This window comes from Penicillium psychrosexuale (assembly GCF_028828465.1).
Source record: "Penicillium psychrosexuale strain IBT 29551 chromosome Unknown utg000002l, whole genome shotgun sequence".
Classification (NCBI taxonomy): domain Eukaryota; kingdom Fungi; phylum Ascomycota; class Eurotiomycetes; order Eurotiales; family Aspergillaceae; genus Penicillium; species Penicillium psychrosexuale.
Genome location: NW_026643187.1, coordinates 6,176,181 through 6,194,380, shown reverse-complemented (window position 1 = coordinate 6,194,380; position 18,200 = coordinate 6,176,181). Strand labels below are relative to the sequence as shown.

At 26.2% G+C, this 18,200-nt stretch overlaps 1 protein-coding gene across 1 annotated transcript; it reads left to right on the top strand.

Annotated features, from left to right (window-relative positions):
• Nucleotides 1-14,322: 14,322 nt before the first annotated feature.
• N7518_003491 (uncharacterized protein) lies at nucleotides 14,323-14,559 on the top strand (the record flags this gene model as incomplete). The annotated part of the gene is made up of 1 exon (XM_057184418.1): nucleotides 14,323-14,559. One exon carries the CDS (start codon nucleotides 14,323-14,325, stop codon nucleotides 14,557-14,559), a length of 237 nt encoding a protein of 78 aa, XP_057045868.1.
• Nucleotides 14,560-18,200: the final 3,641 nt, after the last annotated feature.

Genomic DNA, 18,200 nt, shown 5'->3' with positions numbered 1-18,200 from the left:
TAATTCTATTATATCTATCTTAACCTTATAAGCTAAGTTTAGGTAATAGTCCTACCCTAGCTTACTATTATATATAATTCTAGTATATATAATTTTAATATAATTCTCGATTAACTCTATTATATTTATAATAATCCTAATAAGACTTAAGAAGCCGAAGATTATCTCCTTTCGATTAAGTAGGATACCGATTCAATTCCTACTTATATCGCTAAGTTCGAGAGAGTTCTTTATAAAGCTAAAGGTTAAGACTAGCCTAATATTATAAAGATCTCCGCTTTCTATAAAGGCTTTAATAATTTACTCTATAGCCGCCTTTCTTAATATCTAAATCTTCTATATACTTACCTAGAATTTATTAAGATTATCTAATAACTAGCTAGTTATTCGTTCTCTACTAATTCTAATATAATAAATTCTACGTATAATAATTCTTATAATAATAGCGACTATATAGATCTCGCTATCGGCTTATTAGCTATTAACTCGATTAACCTAGATCTAGTTACTCTTAAAGCTGATGATAAAGATGATTTTGATTATAAAGCTACTATTACTAGTCTAGTATCTAGAGACTAGATAGAATTTTATACAGGGGATATATTACAATTAGTATATTTATTTATTTGTTTATTTACTTGTTTGTTATTAGCATTATTATAAAGCGGTTAGCAGCTAGCTATATTAGCTAGCTGTCTCCCACTTTATAACTTACTTCTTCTTTCCTTCTTCTTATCTTAGTTATCTTCGTCGGAATACACTCTTCTGTTATATATGCACTCTTTCTTTATTAATCGACCTGGCACGTCACATTACCTACTAAAGTATTAAGAATATTAAGTTTTATTAGGTTAATATATCCTAAATTAGAATAAGTTTCTACCCTTTCTCCTAGTCCTTAAGAAAGGTATCCTAGCGCTAGGAGCTAGTATAAATATAGATAGCTAGGAAGTAGACCTTATTTAGTATATATAAGATCTTCTATATCTTATATCTACTATTTTTCCTTATTAACTATGATTTCTCCTAGTCCTACTTTATTTTAAGGAACTAATTTTTAGGTATTACCTTTAGGTAATTAAGGAGTTAACCTAGAGAAAGTTAGATAATATAAGTAAGGTAGGGTACTTAGAATATCTATATACTATTAGGGAGTACTATCTAAGTAACCTTAACTAGGGTTATATTATTAGATATATTATTAGTTATAATTCTAAATACCTAATCTTTAATCTAGTATTTATCTAATATTTTAAAAAGGATAGTACTTAGATATTTCCTTATATATAGCCTATAAAGTAGCTTAAACCTAAGTAAAACCTCCTAGTATACCTAGTTACTATTAATAAAGTAACTAGTAATTACTATAAATACCTAGTTATATAGAGAAGTCTAATAATCTAAGGTAACTAAGATTTTTATATCCTTTAGTAATATATAGAGTACTATAGATAAGCCCTATCTAATAGCCTTTTATAGGTAATAGTAAATAGTATTAGTAGAGGGTACCTTTAAGAGGGATAGTATAGAGTAAGTAACCTAGAAGAGCTTTATAAATACTAGGCTTTTAACTATATAAAATAGAACTTAGTATCCTATAATAAATTAGAGAAAACTCTCCTACTAAAGGTCTTATAAAAAGGGAGCCTCTTAGGCCTAGAAATCTAGGTCTAGGTATATAAGTAAGTTTTTAAGATAGGAATATAAGCCCTAGTAATATACTATATTTTAAAGAAATTAGGCTATTATTCCTCTTCCTCTCTTCCTTCTTTCCTAGGCCTTCTAGTAGGCCTATATTTTAGAGTATCTTATTATTATTAATATACTATTATAGCTACCTTTAGTAGAAAATAGGGAGTTTAGGTATTCTAAAAGGCTATAGTAGGCCTTATACTAGACCTTTAGTATCCTATCCTTAAAGTAGGCTATCTAACTAAACTTATACTATATAGGAATATTATAAGTTAAATCCTAGTATATCTAGTCCTTAAACCTCTACCTATAGTTAGTTTATAGCTACTACTTAACCTACTCTATATATACTATCTTTTTATAGAGGATAAAGGCCTTTCTCTAATTAGGCCTAATATAAGTAAGATAAGGTAAGGGGTCTTAGTAGCTTAGGGGATATAGGAAGTTAGCGTTAGAGGGTATAGCCTAGCTACTAGATAGTAGAAGAAAAGAGGATAGAATTTAAGTAGACTCTATCTAGGAAGCCTAAGGGAAGGAGGGAATATAGCCTAGGCTATAAGCTAGATCTATATCCCTATTAGAATAAGTACTTCTAGGTATTATACCTAGTACTATATATAATAGGGGTAGTAGTATAGAGTATAGAGATAGGGATAGGATATATATAAAATAAGATATATATAAATAGGAAGTATAGTCTTTATAATGATATATGTTATATAGGTATAAGGCCTATCAACCGGGTAAGATACAAAGGGCTTGGTAGAGGGAACATAATGTATTGATAGTGTTAAGACTAATTCTTGCTAGTTTCGAGGGGGGGCCCTGGGGGGTCCCCATCTATAAGGAAATCTGTCTGCCTATGTTCATGTGACGAACCCCTTACGAATCGACATCGGAATGGATGTATGACGACATAGATATTCCTTCCCAAGCCTATATAGACTTACATATGTTTCCCTCTTATACAGATCTTTATCCGTTACAGTCTTCTATAATAGGAGCTTAGCCTATTCTCTACTAGGTAGGTAGGTACTAAGGAGGGTAAAAAACTAGTAACTAGTTTTTGTTACTAGCTAAAAAACTTTAAGTAGTAGTAGTAAAATAGAAGTATAAAAGTAAGCTACTTCTTAGACTAAGAGTTTTTTACCTAAAAAACTAGTAACTGGTTTTTTAGGTAAAAAAACTATAAGTAGTAGCGGTAAGGTAGAAGTATTATTATAAAAGAAATTATTATAGTTATATCTATCTATAAAAAAAAGATATATCTAGTACCTATTGAAATTTACTGGTATAGCCTTAATTATTAACCTCCTTAAATTCTCTATTAGCCTTACTACCTTCTTCCTTCCTCTTACTTATCTTAATATTAATACCAATATTATTATTAGGCTAATTATTACTACTATTATTATTATTATTATCACTATTACTACTCTTAGTATTACTACTATTAGTATTACTACTATTAGTATTACTACTATTAGTATTACTACTATTAGTATTACTACTATTAGTATTACTACTATTAGTATTACTACTATTAATATTACTACTACTAGTATCACTACTATCGAGAAGGCCCTTCTTATATCTCTAAAAGAATAAGTTCTTCCTATAGGCATCCTTTTTAGCCTTAATAGTTAGCTTAAATAGGTAAGTATACTCTAGCTATACCTCTTACCTCTAATTCTAAATATATATTACTATAGTAGCCTTATTAGGCCTAAAGAGTATATTAAGGTCCTTTATAGTAGCTAGTATTATCTACTTAGACTACCCTATTAGGTATTCTAAAATAGTAGAGGTAGTATAGAAGTAGGTAGTAGTAGGGAAGGTATATAGGATATATATATATTACTAACTTATTAGTCTAAAGGGTATCCTAATAGTATTAAGGAGATCTCTATATATAGCTAATACTTCCTCCTAGGAACTAGACTTAGGTATATTAAGTATTAAGTAGTTATTCCTAATACCTATAAACTATAGTAAGATAATCTTCCTCTATTTAATTACTAGTCTTATTAAGCTATAGGGAAGGGTAGGAAGGGATAGGTAGATATTACCTACCTTATAGACTTACTTTTTCTAGTTTATTTAGTACTAAGCTATATCCTCTAGTTACTATATCTTTAAGGTAATCCTATAGATAAAGCTATTAAGAACCTTAAATAGCTTTCGGCTAAATAGGTTTTCTAGGTCTTCTATATAAATTTATAGGTTATTCTACTAAAAAGTAATATAGTATTATATCTCTAATAGAATAATAGTATAATTACTATTATCTTTATTATTAAAAGAGACTAATCCCTATAGGATATTACTATCCCTACTAGTAGCTATAAACTCCCTAATATTAATATTAATATATTAGAATAATATTCTCTTACTAGGTAGTATACTCTTTATATAATATAGAAATATAATTAATTTCTATTAGTAGTCTAGCTAAAAGAAGATATAATAGGTATAGTATACTAGGTCTTATTAGATTAGTTACTATACTAAGCTATACTATATACTCTATAGTTAGCTAAGGTAGTACTTATAATATTTACTAAAATAGTATTTATATATATCGAATTCTTAGTAGATTAGTAATAGAATTCTATTAGAGTAGGTACTATTAAAGTCTTCCTTTAACTACCTAAATAGCTATAGTAGTATTATACTACTATCTATAGTTATTTAGGTATAGATAATATTAGGCTAAAATTAGTATCTAGGTATAACCCTTCTATAAATACTCTTAAATAAAAGCTAGTATATAGTATTAAATAATATAACTACTAGGAATATAGGTTTTAGATTAAATTTATAGATACTATATATTTCCTTTAGGTTTCTAGGATCTAGGCCTAGTATAAACTAGTTAGAGAACTTCCTCTAAAACTTATCCTATTAACTAAGATAGTAGTAACTAAATTAGATTTATTCTACTAATTCCTAAGGGCTCTTACTACTACCTTATATACCTAATATATTTAAAATAGATATAACTAATACTAAACTCTCTATCGACTAGTTTTATAATTTTCCTAAAGGTAACTAGGGCCTCTCTCTCCTTCTATATACTATCTTTTATAATTATTATATACTTATCTATTATTATCTCTACTATATAGTAGCTATATATCCTATTAGTAGGTTAGCTTATTATTACTATTACTATAGTATTATTACTTAGTAGGATAGCTATAGTATTATTATTTAGTAGAATAGCTAGGGGCCTATCCTATCTATTCCCTCTCCCTTCCTATTAAACCTTACTTATATTGAATCCTAGGGTACTTAGTAGTAGTATTAGCTATTTAGGCTACTAGCTACTATATCTATTAATTAATATATTACTAACCTCTTTAAGATCCCTTCTACTCCTAGCTATATAATAGAACCTATTAGTATTAATCTAAAGACTATAATCTTAGAGATCCTTTATATAGAGTAGGGTTATTAACTTACTATATAGCCTAAAGTAGGCCTACTATATATCGATTAGCTTAATATACTTATAATTCTTCTAGACCCTATTCCTAAAGGAAGAAATATATTAGGTAATCTTATTATTAATAGTAAGTATTGGAGTATGGCAGAACTAGGCACAATGCTTTATAAGGCACTCTCGAGGGGTCAAATGCGTAGTGTTTAAACAGATAAACAGCTAGGCGGTCAAGTGTCAGGTTAAAGATGAGATCAAAGTATATATCATGGGATGAAATAGTCAATTTGTCTAACTAACATTCAATACAATTTAGGGCTTTCTTATAGCAATTAAATATTGCGGATAACTTAGTAAATCAAAGATCAGATGATTCATGACTTCTCTTTAGATAAATCATGACTTTCTTTAGATATAATAAAGTAAGCAATTAATAATATTATCAATTATATTATTAAAATAGGAATATATATATTCTAATATACCCCTTTAGATTTTGACCTTAGTTAAAAGCTATAAATATAGGATAAAATAGGAATAAAAGAATAGATTAAATATTATTAAATTCGGTTACCTAATTAGGTAATTATCTTAAATTCAGCTGATTTAAGAATTCGAGGTATTTTTGCGATAAAAGGTATTTTATTAATCTATTAGTAATCATAGTATTTATTAGAATCTATTAGAGATATATATCTCTATTTCTTACCTTTTTATATAACTAATATTTATTAATATCTATATAATATAGTTTTATCTAATATAGTGAATTAGATTTTATTATTAGATTAATTATTTACTTATTATTATATAATAGTATTAGATTATATTAGGTATCGAATTTAATTAAATTAAGTAGTCTTTTTATCTAAAGAAGGTATTTAGCTACTTTAGATAGTATAACTAATTTAGCTTTAGTTATTAATATTATAATAACTTACTATTTTCTTACTAATTAATTAATTAGACTACTAAATAGAGTGAAAATAAAGCCTTATAAGCTTTTTTATCTAATATTATTAGTAAAACTTATATCTAAAGCTACTTAAAAGATATATTATAGATTATATAACCTATTAAATTTAATAGAATAATATCTTATCCTATAAAGGTATAAGATTATTTACTCTATAGCAATTATATAACTTTTTTCTAGCTTTATTAGCTATTAAGAAAGTATCTAATATATAAAAGTAATATTAGGTTATATTATAATTATAGTAAAACCAATTAATCCTACTAATAATTAGTAGTACTAGATTAGCTATAGATAGGCTTTATAGTTAGGTAATATATAAGTAAGATTTTTACTAGGAAGTAGTATCTTTAATAACGTAATTCACATACGAGCCGCCACCACATACGACCCGCCACCCTATCCAAAAACGCGTCCATGAATTAGTACCTAGTTAATTCAACCACCCACCATGCTACCAAAACGCTCTCAATCCTCTAAAGATTTAATAGAGAAAGAGGGTAGGATCTTATTAGCTATCCAGGCTTTTAAGAATTAAGAATTTTCCAATATTTCTACTACTGCCTGTACTTTTAATATACCGCGTTCAACCCTTTAGGACTGCCTTAGTGATATATAATAACGCGCGACTTCTCGCGCTAACTTAACTAAATTAACCATAATTGAAGAGGAATCTCTTTAAAAATAAATAATCTCTATAGATTCTTATAGATCGGCCCCCCAGCCCTCTATAGTATAAGAAATGGCGGATCTTCTTCTTAAATAACGCAGAACTACCCTAGTTATTTCAGTTAGCTAAAATTAGGTTATATATTTTATTAAATAGTATCCTACCCTTATATCCCGATTCTTAAGATATTATAATTATAAGTATATAAAATATAAAGACCTAAGGATTATTAGAGAGTGGTTTAATCTAGTTTAAAAAACCATTCTTTAGTATAGAATCGATCTAGATAATATTTATAACTTTAATAAGATAGGTTTTACTATAGGATTAACTATAATAATAAAGGTTATAACTAGAAGTAAATACTATAGTTAGAGATTACTTTTATAACCTAGAAATCGCGAGTAGGTAACTATAATTAAATATATAAATATAATAGGGTAGGTACTTTCTCTATATATGATTTTTAAAGGTAAAGTCTTTATTAAATCTTAGTTTAATAGCCTTCTAGATAATTAGTATTTTAAAATTAGTCTAAATAGTTAGACTTCTAATAAAATTAGACTTTATTAGCTTTAGAAACTCTTTATACTATTAACTTTATTATATATAGTAGGAAGGTATTGACTTTTAATACTTAATAGCTATAGAAGCTATTTAATACTAAAATTCGATAAAATTTATAAGTAAAACGATATTATACTAATTTATATACTACTATATTCCTCTTACCTTTTATAACTACTTAATATCAGCTATTTTATAGTCTTAAAATATATATATAGTTAGTTAGTTAAAATAAAAATATAGTATAGGATTAACTATATTAATAAACTCGACTTTCTTAAAGTATACCCTACTATATAAATTAAAGCTTTTAAATCAGAGATAATTAAAAATAGCTTCTTAATAACTAGTTTAATACCCTTTTTATCTAATTAGGTACTTTTAAAGCTAAATATCTAGCTTTAAATATCTACCCCCCCCTCTAAGCTAGGGTAGTGACTTAAGCTAGAATTTTATACTAAAAACCCCTACTACTAGGAAAGATCTATATTAATAGGCTTTATTAATCAATACTTTACTTTATATATAATCTTAAAGCCTAATAAGTCCTTCTAAATATATATTAAACTAACTTATTAAAGGCTACTAAGTTATAATATATAATACTATTCTACTAGCGAAAGAAAATAAGGAGTTATAAGATAAAAATAAGAAGAAGAAGTAAAAACGGACCTAATCTAGAAGGTAGATATCTACCAAAGAAGGCCTCTCTATTTAAGAAGTATCTATATTAATTATATAGTAATAAGAAGTAATTAAAGTACCTTCCCCCGGCCCCGGTATACCTAGAGAATCGACTATTTAACCATATATACACCCCCCCGGGGGTATGGAATATATAGATTGCTAGGGCATAGAAGAGAAACATATCCAGATAGACTACTTAGTTAGTTGGATTAATTTAATGGCGTTATGGTTGAGATAAATGTATTTAAAAACTAGATTATTGAATAGGGTGGCGGGTTGTATGTGGTAGCGGCTCGTATATAAATTACGTTAGCTTCCTATTAGTTAGATAGAATTAATAGGAGATCTTCTTAATATATATATATCTTAATTTAACTAGATTTTTTAATTTATCTAGTTTCTAATTATATATATACTAATAAATTAGGTTAATTCGCTATAGTCTTTTATCTTAAAGCTTTAATAAAGATAATTTCTAATAAATTCGGTATAATTTTAGTATTTTATAAGATATATACTAAGAAGATTATTAATAAAGATTATTAATATAACCTTTCTATCTAAAAAAAGGTATAGGTCTTTAGGAATAGGATAAAAGCCTATCTTAATAAGCTTTAATTTAATTGTTTCTTCCTATAAATATAATAAGATTTATAAGCTATAAAGAACTTAGTTTAGTTATAAAATATATCCTTATTATTAGTAACCTAGTAGAAAATAGTAGTATAGATAGGATAAAAGGGAACTATTAAGAAATATATTTACTATATCTATTTAGAAGGTTTCTAGATTAAATATAGCTACTATTATTAGTAATATATATAAGATATAGGCTACTAGGGTTATAGCCCTAATATCTTCTTTATCTTTAATAATCTAAAGGTTACTATAAATATAAATATAAGCTTTAAACTATATTAAAAAGCTGTTTTTATCTAATTTATATTTAAATACCTATTAGATTAGAAGAATTTAATACCTAGGGTAGGTATTCTAAGATATATCTCTATATTTATCTAAATATAATTATATTATATAATTAGTTTTCTTAGGTATCTAAGTATTTATCTTATTTAGCTTATTATATTTAACTTATATTATATAGTACTATTTAGCTTTATAGGTATAAACTTATACTTCTAACTAGTTATCTAGTTCTTTTAATAAACTATTAACTAGTATCTTCTTTAGTTAAGAGAGTAATACTATTAAAAATATATATAAATAGCTTAAAATTAAATTTATCTAATATTTCTTATTAGGTAATTCTTTATTATCATTATTTAGTAAAAATAGTTACTTTAGAGATATATAATTATCTCTAATAAAGTTAGAATTATTAATAAATACTATTAAACTATTATTATATAGTTGATTATTAATACTTTCTAATAGTATAATAGGCTAATCTCTAAGGATTTTATCTAGTTTACTCTTATCTAGTATTACTAGCTAATTACTAAGGATTTTATCTAGTTCTACTTCTTCTACCTTAGGTTATTCAGATACCCTAATTATTAATTAGTCTTCTATTTATTTATTATATATTTTATCTAATATATCGATTTCTTTAGTAACCTTAATTTTATTAATTAGTTAGTTAAATTTAGACTAAATTAGTATTAAGATTACTTTATTTATCTTATTTACTACTAGAATATTAATCTCCTATTCTAGGGTATAGAAGCTTATTTTATTAAAGATAACGTTATATATATATATAATCTTCCTAGGTTAGGGTATCTAAATATACTATATATTAGATATATTATATCTAATAAGGTAGCCGATCTATATATATATACTTATTTTAAATAAGCATAGTATTAATAGGATTTAAATGTATACCTTATAACTATAAACCTATTTAATAAAGATAGGATTATTATTATATAAACTAGGGGTATTACTATTCGGCTAACTAGCGCTTATTAGGGAGATATCTAGTTCAGCTATTTATTAGGGAGCCTATTCTAGATATAAATAGTAGTATTAACTACCTTAGGCTATAAATATATAGGTAAATTAGTATTAATAAGTATAGTATATACTATAATTAAGATTAAAGTACCTAACCTCTTAGTATAGCTATTTTACTTAGGTTAATAAGGTAGGGTTATATAAACTTCAATTCCTTTTTCTTTATATTCTATAAGGAATAGGAGTAAATTCCTATCTCTATTATAATATAAAACCTTTAGTCTAATATTAAATTAGGTATTAATAAGGGTAAACTTTATCTAAACTATATCTATTACCTAATCTTTATAACTATAATATAATATAATTCACAAGCGAGTCGCCACTATAAGCGACCCGCCACCCTATCTAAAAACGCGTCTATGAATTAGCACTTAGTTAGTTCAACCACCCACCATACCACAAATATACTCTTAATCCTCTATAAATTCAGTAGAGTAAGAGGGTAAGATCTTACTAGCTATCTAGGCTTTTTAAAATCAAGAATTTACTAATATTTCTACTACCACCTGTATTTTTAATATACTATATTTAATACTTTAGGACTACCTTAGTAGTATAAAATACCGCGCGACTTCTTACGCTAACTTAACTAAATTAACTATAATTAAAGAGGAATCTCTTAAAAAATAGATACTCTCTATAGATTCTTATAGATTAGCCCCCTAGCCCTCTATAATATAAGAAATAGTAGATCTTCTTCTTAAATAATATAGAATAACCCTAGTTATTTTAGTTAGTCTAAATTAGGTTATAAATTTCGTTAAATAGTATCCTATCCTTATATCCCGATTCTTAAGATATTATAATTATAAGTATATGAAATGTAAAGACCTAAGGATTATTAGAGAGTGGTTTAATCTAGTTTAAAAAACCATTCTTTAGTATAGAATTGATCTAGATAATATTTATAACTTTAATAAGATAGGTTTTACTATAGGATTAACCGCGATAGTAAAGGTTATTACTAGATATAAATACTATAGTCGGAGATTACTTTTATAACCTAGAAATTATAAGTAAGTAACTATAATTAAATATATAAATATAATAGGGTAGGCCCTCCCTCTATATATTATTTTTAAAGGTAAGGTCTATATAGAATCTTAGTTTAATAACCTTTTAAATAACTAGTATTTTAAAGTTAGTCTAAATAGCTAGACTTCTAATAAAATTAGACTTTACTAGCTTTAAAAGCTCTTTATTCTACCAACTTTTCTATAGTTAAAAGGTTAGTATTAGTTTCTAGTACTTAATAGTTATAGAAGCTATTTAATCCTAAAATTCGATAAGATTTATAAGGAAAATAATATTATATTAATTTATATACTACTATATTCCTCTTACCTTTTATAACCTCTTAATATCGGTTATTTTATAATAGTAAAATAATTGTATAGCTAGTTAGTTAAGATAAAAATATAGACTAGGATTAACTATATTAATAAATATAACTTCCTTAAAGTATATCCCTCTATATAAATTAAAGCTTTAAAATCGGAGATAATTAAAAATAGCTTCTTAGTAGCTAGTTTAATACCTTTTTTACCTAATTAGGTACTTTTAAAACTTAATATTTATCTTTAAATACTAACCCCCTCCCTAAGCTAGGGTAGTAATTTAAGCTAGAATTTTATACTAAAAATCCCTACTACTAGGAAAGATTTATATCGATAGGCTTTATTAATTAAAGCTTTACTTTATACCTAATCTTAAAGCCTAATAAGTCCTTCTAAATATATATTAAACTAACTTATTAAAGGCTACTAGATTATAATATATAATACTATTTTACTAGTAAAAGAAAATAAGGATTTATATACTAAAAATAAGAAGAAGAAGTAAAAGTATACCTAATCTAAACGGTAGATACCTACTATAGAGGGTCTTTTAGTCTAAGAAGCTTCTGAAATAATTACTAGGTTAATAGAAGTATTAGAAATACCCTTAGACCCCCTAAGCGGAAGCACTCAATCAGGGTTAAAACTATATCTATAGGCTATACTAAGGTATAGTAGGTATAGAAAGATAGGGTATAAGATCAATAGGTATCTAGATAAATGATTCTTTTTAGTTTAATGAATTTAATAGCATTATGGTTAAAATAAATGCATTAAAAAACTAGACTATTAGATAGGGTGGCGGGTCGCTTATGGTAGCGACTCGCTTATAAATTACGTTAGTTATAGGGTTAATTAGATAAGAGATATATCTATAGTGATTATATACTTTTATTATATAAATTAAGTCCTAATAGATAGCTTTAAATAGGTTTTCTCCTATTATAATTAGTCAATAGGATATCTATCTTTTTACCTTAGAAATTAGGTATATTTTATAAGAAGAAAGGGTTAAATTCTTATTAATTTTAATATTTTTAGCTACTTTTTTAAGATAGTCGAGTACTTATATATTAGGATAGCCTAAATAGGTATACTATAGATTATATAACCTACTTACTATATAAGGATTAGCTAACTATATTATATATAAGACGTTAAGTATAGTTATATAGTTAATAAGATTAGATAAATTAATTATATTAATCTAATTATTAATCTTTAATATTATTAGGTAATTAAGGGAATCTTAGTACTATTAGATAAAAATTAGGTTAGAATCCTTCTTAACCTTATAAATAAGGCTTCCTTTATCGTTTTTAAGGTAGCTTTTTTATCTATTATACTATATACCTACTTTCTCTACTAAATCAGCTAATATTAAGTTAAGATAAAAACCTAGGGAATATACTATATTTATTAATTTAAATATAGTTTAATTAGGTAACTTAGTAGGTTCTACTAAAATAGTCCTAAAACTATTAATTTTTATAATTATATCTCTAATAGAAATATAAGATAAATTTAGTATATAGCCGTCTTACCGCCCCCATACCTAGACCAGGTATGGGTCTGTCCCACATAACGAGAGTTTCCCACAAAACGAGAGATTTTTCTTTTTACACCAACTTCCTACCAATTTTGTTACCACAAAACGATATCGAAAAAAGCCAAATATTCAGAGGATGAAATGCAACTAGCTATCAAAGCCTACCATCAAAGAAAAAAGCCAAAAATCGCCCCATTGGCGCAAGAATTCTCAGTTCCTTACAAAACCCTCTATACGCGTCTCCACAGTCGCCAGACTCATTCCAACCGTACCGACCTTTCCAAAACCCTCAGTCCAATTCAAGAAAAGGTATTAGTTAGCTGGATCAAATTGCTAGATACCAATTATATTCAACCTTCCCCTAAAGAGATTGAAGAGACTGCAAATCGGCTTTTAGTACACACAGGTTATAAAGTTACCGTTGGTCATAACTAGGTATATCGCTTTCTTCGACAACTACCCCCCGATATCAAATATCTTATGCAAAAACCCAAGGAAAAGGCGCGTATAGAAAGTGAAAATATAGAGAGTCTTTCTCTCTAGTTTTACCACTTCTCAAAGGTTATAGAAGAACATAAAATCCTCCCTCATAAGATCTATAATTAGGATAAGACTAGCTACCAAATTAGCCAGGGAAAGCCACGTAAAGTTATTTCTTCTAGAGCAACTAGTCATATCGCTACTAGTAGTCTTACTAAATTAATTACTGGTATTAAATGTATTACTGCCGATAGTTAGGTGATACTACCGTGGTTTTTAGTCAAAGGAAACCGGCAGATAGAAGAGTGGTATACCAATATCACAATTCCCGATTTTCGTATTAAACCTACCCCTAAGGGGTAGATTAATAATAAAACTGCTTTCGAATGGCTTTATTCTTTCCATAAAGCTACAAAAGATCGGGTTAAACAGAATAGGCCCCAGGTTCTTCTTATAGATAACCATCCATCCCATATAACACTTGAATTTACCACTTTTTATACCAACAAAAACATCATTCCAATTTAGTTTTTACCCCATACAACCCATCTATACCAACCCCTTAATAGCTAGGCATTCTAATATATCAAACACTACTTCAAAAAGGCAAATAATAAAGTAGTAATATAGGGTAGAAGTGTTAGCTAAAAGCGGGATTTTTTCCGGATAATTGGTGATATCCAACAGAAGGGCTTTACCCAACGAACTATTAGATCATCTTTTAGTTCTCGTAGTATTTATCCTTTAGATCCTAAGAAGATTCTTAGTCCTTTACAGGAGTAAGCGGAGCAAGGAGAAACTCTTAGGATAATCAATATACTATCACCCCCCCCTAAGCCTTCTAACTCAGTGACCAATTCGCCACTAGATACTATCCCACAGGTTAAGAAGCTTAATAATAAGCTTCTTTATAATCTAGCTAAGCTAGATTCTTTATCTATGAGGATAAAAAGGCATATTCGTCGAAGTACCAATACAAATCTACTTCTAGCCCAGCGGCTCGAAATATACGAGGAATCTTTAAAGAAGTCTCAGGACCACAGATCGCGAGCAAGCGCTCCCAAAAATCGCAAATCAATTCTCAATACAGGTCCAATGGCACTCACACCGGCAAATGCAAATCGGATGATCAAAAAAAGGCAGGAGGCCGACCAGAAGAAGATTCAGAGGCTATAGGAAAAACATGCCCGGCTAGCAGAAATTGAACAATAGGCTCAAATGGCAAGGGACGCGGCTGAAGCTGAACGTAAAGCTAGATTATCGGCTAGATATGGTAGTCCTGGGAAATGGTATTTAGATAGTCGTGGTGGTTATATGTAAATATGTGTTTAAAGCAGTGGTGAAATTGAAAATCTCTCGTTTTGTGGGAAACTCTCGTTATGTGGGACAGACCCACCCTGGCTCCCAGGGTGGGATGGTAAGACGGCTAATCGATAAACTTACTTATATTATTATATAGATAGGTATTAGAACCTATATCGAATACCTAGAGATTATATAAGAGGTTATTATATAATATCTATATTTATATAGTAGTATAGCTACTAAATTATATTATTATTATTATTATTTTATTCTTTTTATTATCTAAAGTATACTTTTTAGGGTATTTTAATATATATAATTAAAGCCTTTATATTAATATACTTTTTCGAACCATTCTTTTATATTAGGTAATACTTTCTAATTATTTAGTCTCTTCTTAGGATTAATATAGTAGTAGTTATTAAATATATAGTTTCCTTACTTTAGGTCTTCTTAGTAAGGGTATTAGAGATTATATATTAGTTTTATCTAATCTTTCTACTAGTTTTTACTACTTTATTTATTACCTTAGAAAGTAGTATATATAACCTTTATTATAATCTTTAATAGATTTAGATAAATAGAATTATAGTATTTTTTAATTAGTAAATAGAAATTAGGTAATATTCTACCTAATTCTTTGATTATTATAAAATAATTAGTCTAATACTCTATAAAATATAGGGATAATAATCCTATAGCTTTAAGAAAGTTATATAAAGTATATAATCCTATAGCTTTAGCGATTTCTATTTAGGATACTTCTATATAGATATTCTCCTAATTTATAAGCTACTTCTTAATCAATCGATTATATAATAGTCCTTACTATAAAGTATACTATTATTATATTATATATAATATTTTCTTAATTTATTTATTAGTATATAGATATTATATAGTATAGATAAAGTATCTTAATTAGCTATAGTATTATTAACTAATTATCTATTATTAATTAAGATTAATCTAATAATAATATAGAATAGGGCTTAAGCCCTATTATTAATTATCTTAAATTATTTATAATTAATCTTATATTCTTATCTTAACTCTTACTAGAGAGAAAGTTAATAATTGGTTAAAGTAAATATCATTTTATTATTTATAAATATCTTAGTAAAGATAGGATAAATAGGTTTAGTTAATATTAGTTAGGTCATTATTTCTTCTAGATTAATATAATCCTATAGTCTATAACTAATAGTAATTAATCTAATATATATATACTAGACTAGCTAATTAGATTACTAACTTAGTATAACTAGGGATTTTACTTCTATTATAATAGTAAAATTAGATAGAAGAAGATTAGATAAGAAAAGATTAGATAGATAGTTAATATTAGATAAAAGAGTTTAGATAAAATAGTTTAGATAAAAGGATTAAGCTAGGCTTATAACTATTAGAGTATAGTAAAACTAGGTATAATACTTTATAATATACTCTTAAGGGGTTAAATATATAGTATTTAAATAGATAAATAGCTAGGCGGTTAAGTATTAGGTCAAAGATAAGATTAAAGTATATATTATAGGATAAAATAGTTAATTTATCTACCTAACATTTAGTATAATTTAGGGCTTTCTTATAGTAATCAAATATCGCGGATAACTCAGTAAATCAAAGATTAGATGATTTATAACTTTCTTTAGATATAATAAAGTAAGCAATTAATAATATTATTAATGATATCATTAAAACAGGAATATATATATTCTAATATATTCTCTTACTAGTAAATAACTACTTAGCTAAACCTTATATATATAAGATACCTAAGTTTATAGGCTAACTAATATACTATATCTATTAGAGACTATAGCTACCTAATTTCTTAGTATAGTTATATAACTATACTATATATAGACCTTATTATATATACTATACCCTCTATTTATACTTCTATTATATTATTTTTTATATTTTTAGAGTATTAAGGCTAGATACCTTTCCCTAGATACCTTTTTACCCTTACTATAAGGTTTTTTAGATATATAGGTTTTAATAGACTAAGTTACTCCTTTATTCTTCTCCTATTCTAAGCCTATAGGGACTATATACTATAAGGAGGGGGATATTATTAGGACCCTAGTATCACAATTAGTACTTATAGAACTTATACCTTCCTATTTAGGATTATACTATTAGTCGTTCCTTCTTATTTATATAAGTAATTATACCTTCCTTCTAGATTAAGCGAGGATAGGGCTTTACCCCTAAAGGGATATAAAGACCTATTTATTATTTTATGTTTTATTTTCTTTTCTTTTCTTTCTCTATACTTAATATTTATTTAGTAATATACTTCTTCTATTAAAAGAACCTAGTAATAATATAATATTAAGTATTACCCTAAACCTAAACTTTCGAAGCTATATAACTATATAGATAATTATTATAATTAATCCTAATCTAGTTTTATCCTACCTATCCTAAAATTAACTAGAATAGGACTAGCTATAGTTCTATTATAATAGATTACTATAAATAGTAAGGGAAAATAACCTATAATACTAGATTACCTTATAAAAGAAGCTATAAATCTTAAAACCCTAACTCCTACTAGAATATAGGACCTAATTAAAAGTATTAAATATAATAGCCCTAAGGAGGGTCTTTTAACTCTTTCTATTTAAGAGATTATATACTTAACTCCTAATAAGGAATAATTTACTAAGCTAACTAATTAGTTCTAAATAGTTAAAGATAATAACTAGATAATATAAGATAAAATCTAAATCTTAATTATAAAGAATAGAAAGTCTAAGGAAGCTATTAAATAAATTATAGAGGAATATAATCGATTCTATATAGAAAGGGATTATCTTATAATAGAATATAACTAAGCTATAGAAGAATATAATAAGGCTATTACTTATAGAGATATTACTATATATAAGTATAATAACCTTACCTACTACCTTATTCTTATTTAGAATAAAATAAACTAGGCCTAAAGTAATATACTAATTATAGGAATTACTAGCTAGAAATCTATAAAGATACCTAATATATTAATATTAAAGGATAGAAAGGAAGTCTATTTTAAAATATAGGAAATAGTTATTAGATAGAAACTTAAAGTAAATACTAACTACTACCTACTACTAGTTTACTAAAAGCTATATATATAAAGTAGATATAAAGATAAAGTATAGCTATATATTATACTATAAATAAGTATAACCTTAAATAACCTATATATTAATATAAAAGATATTATTATCTACCTCTATATTATCTTTATAAACCTAAATTATTATATAGAAGTATATATAGCCTACTATAAACTTAAGATAAAACCTAAGGAAGATTTTACTAACTTTTTAACTAAATTTATATAACTTATAGAAGAAGCTATAGTTATTAAAGAAAACTATAAGTATAACCTATATTTAAAACTTCTATATCTATTATAGAACTAAGTTATATAAGTTATTAATTAAGAAATAATTCCTTTTAATACTTTTATCTAGAGTTATTAGAATATATCTTATAAGATTAATCTC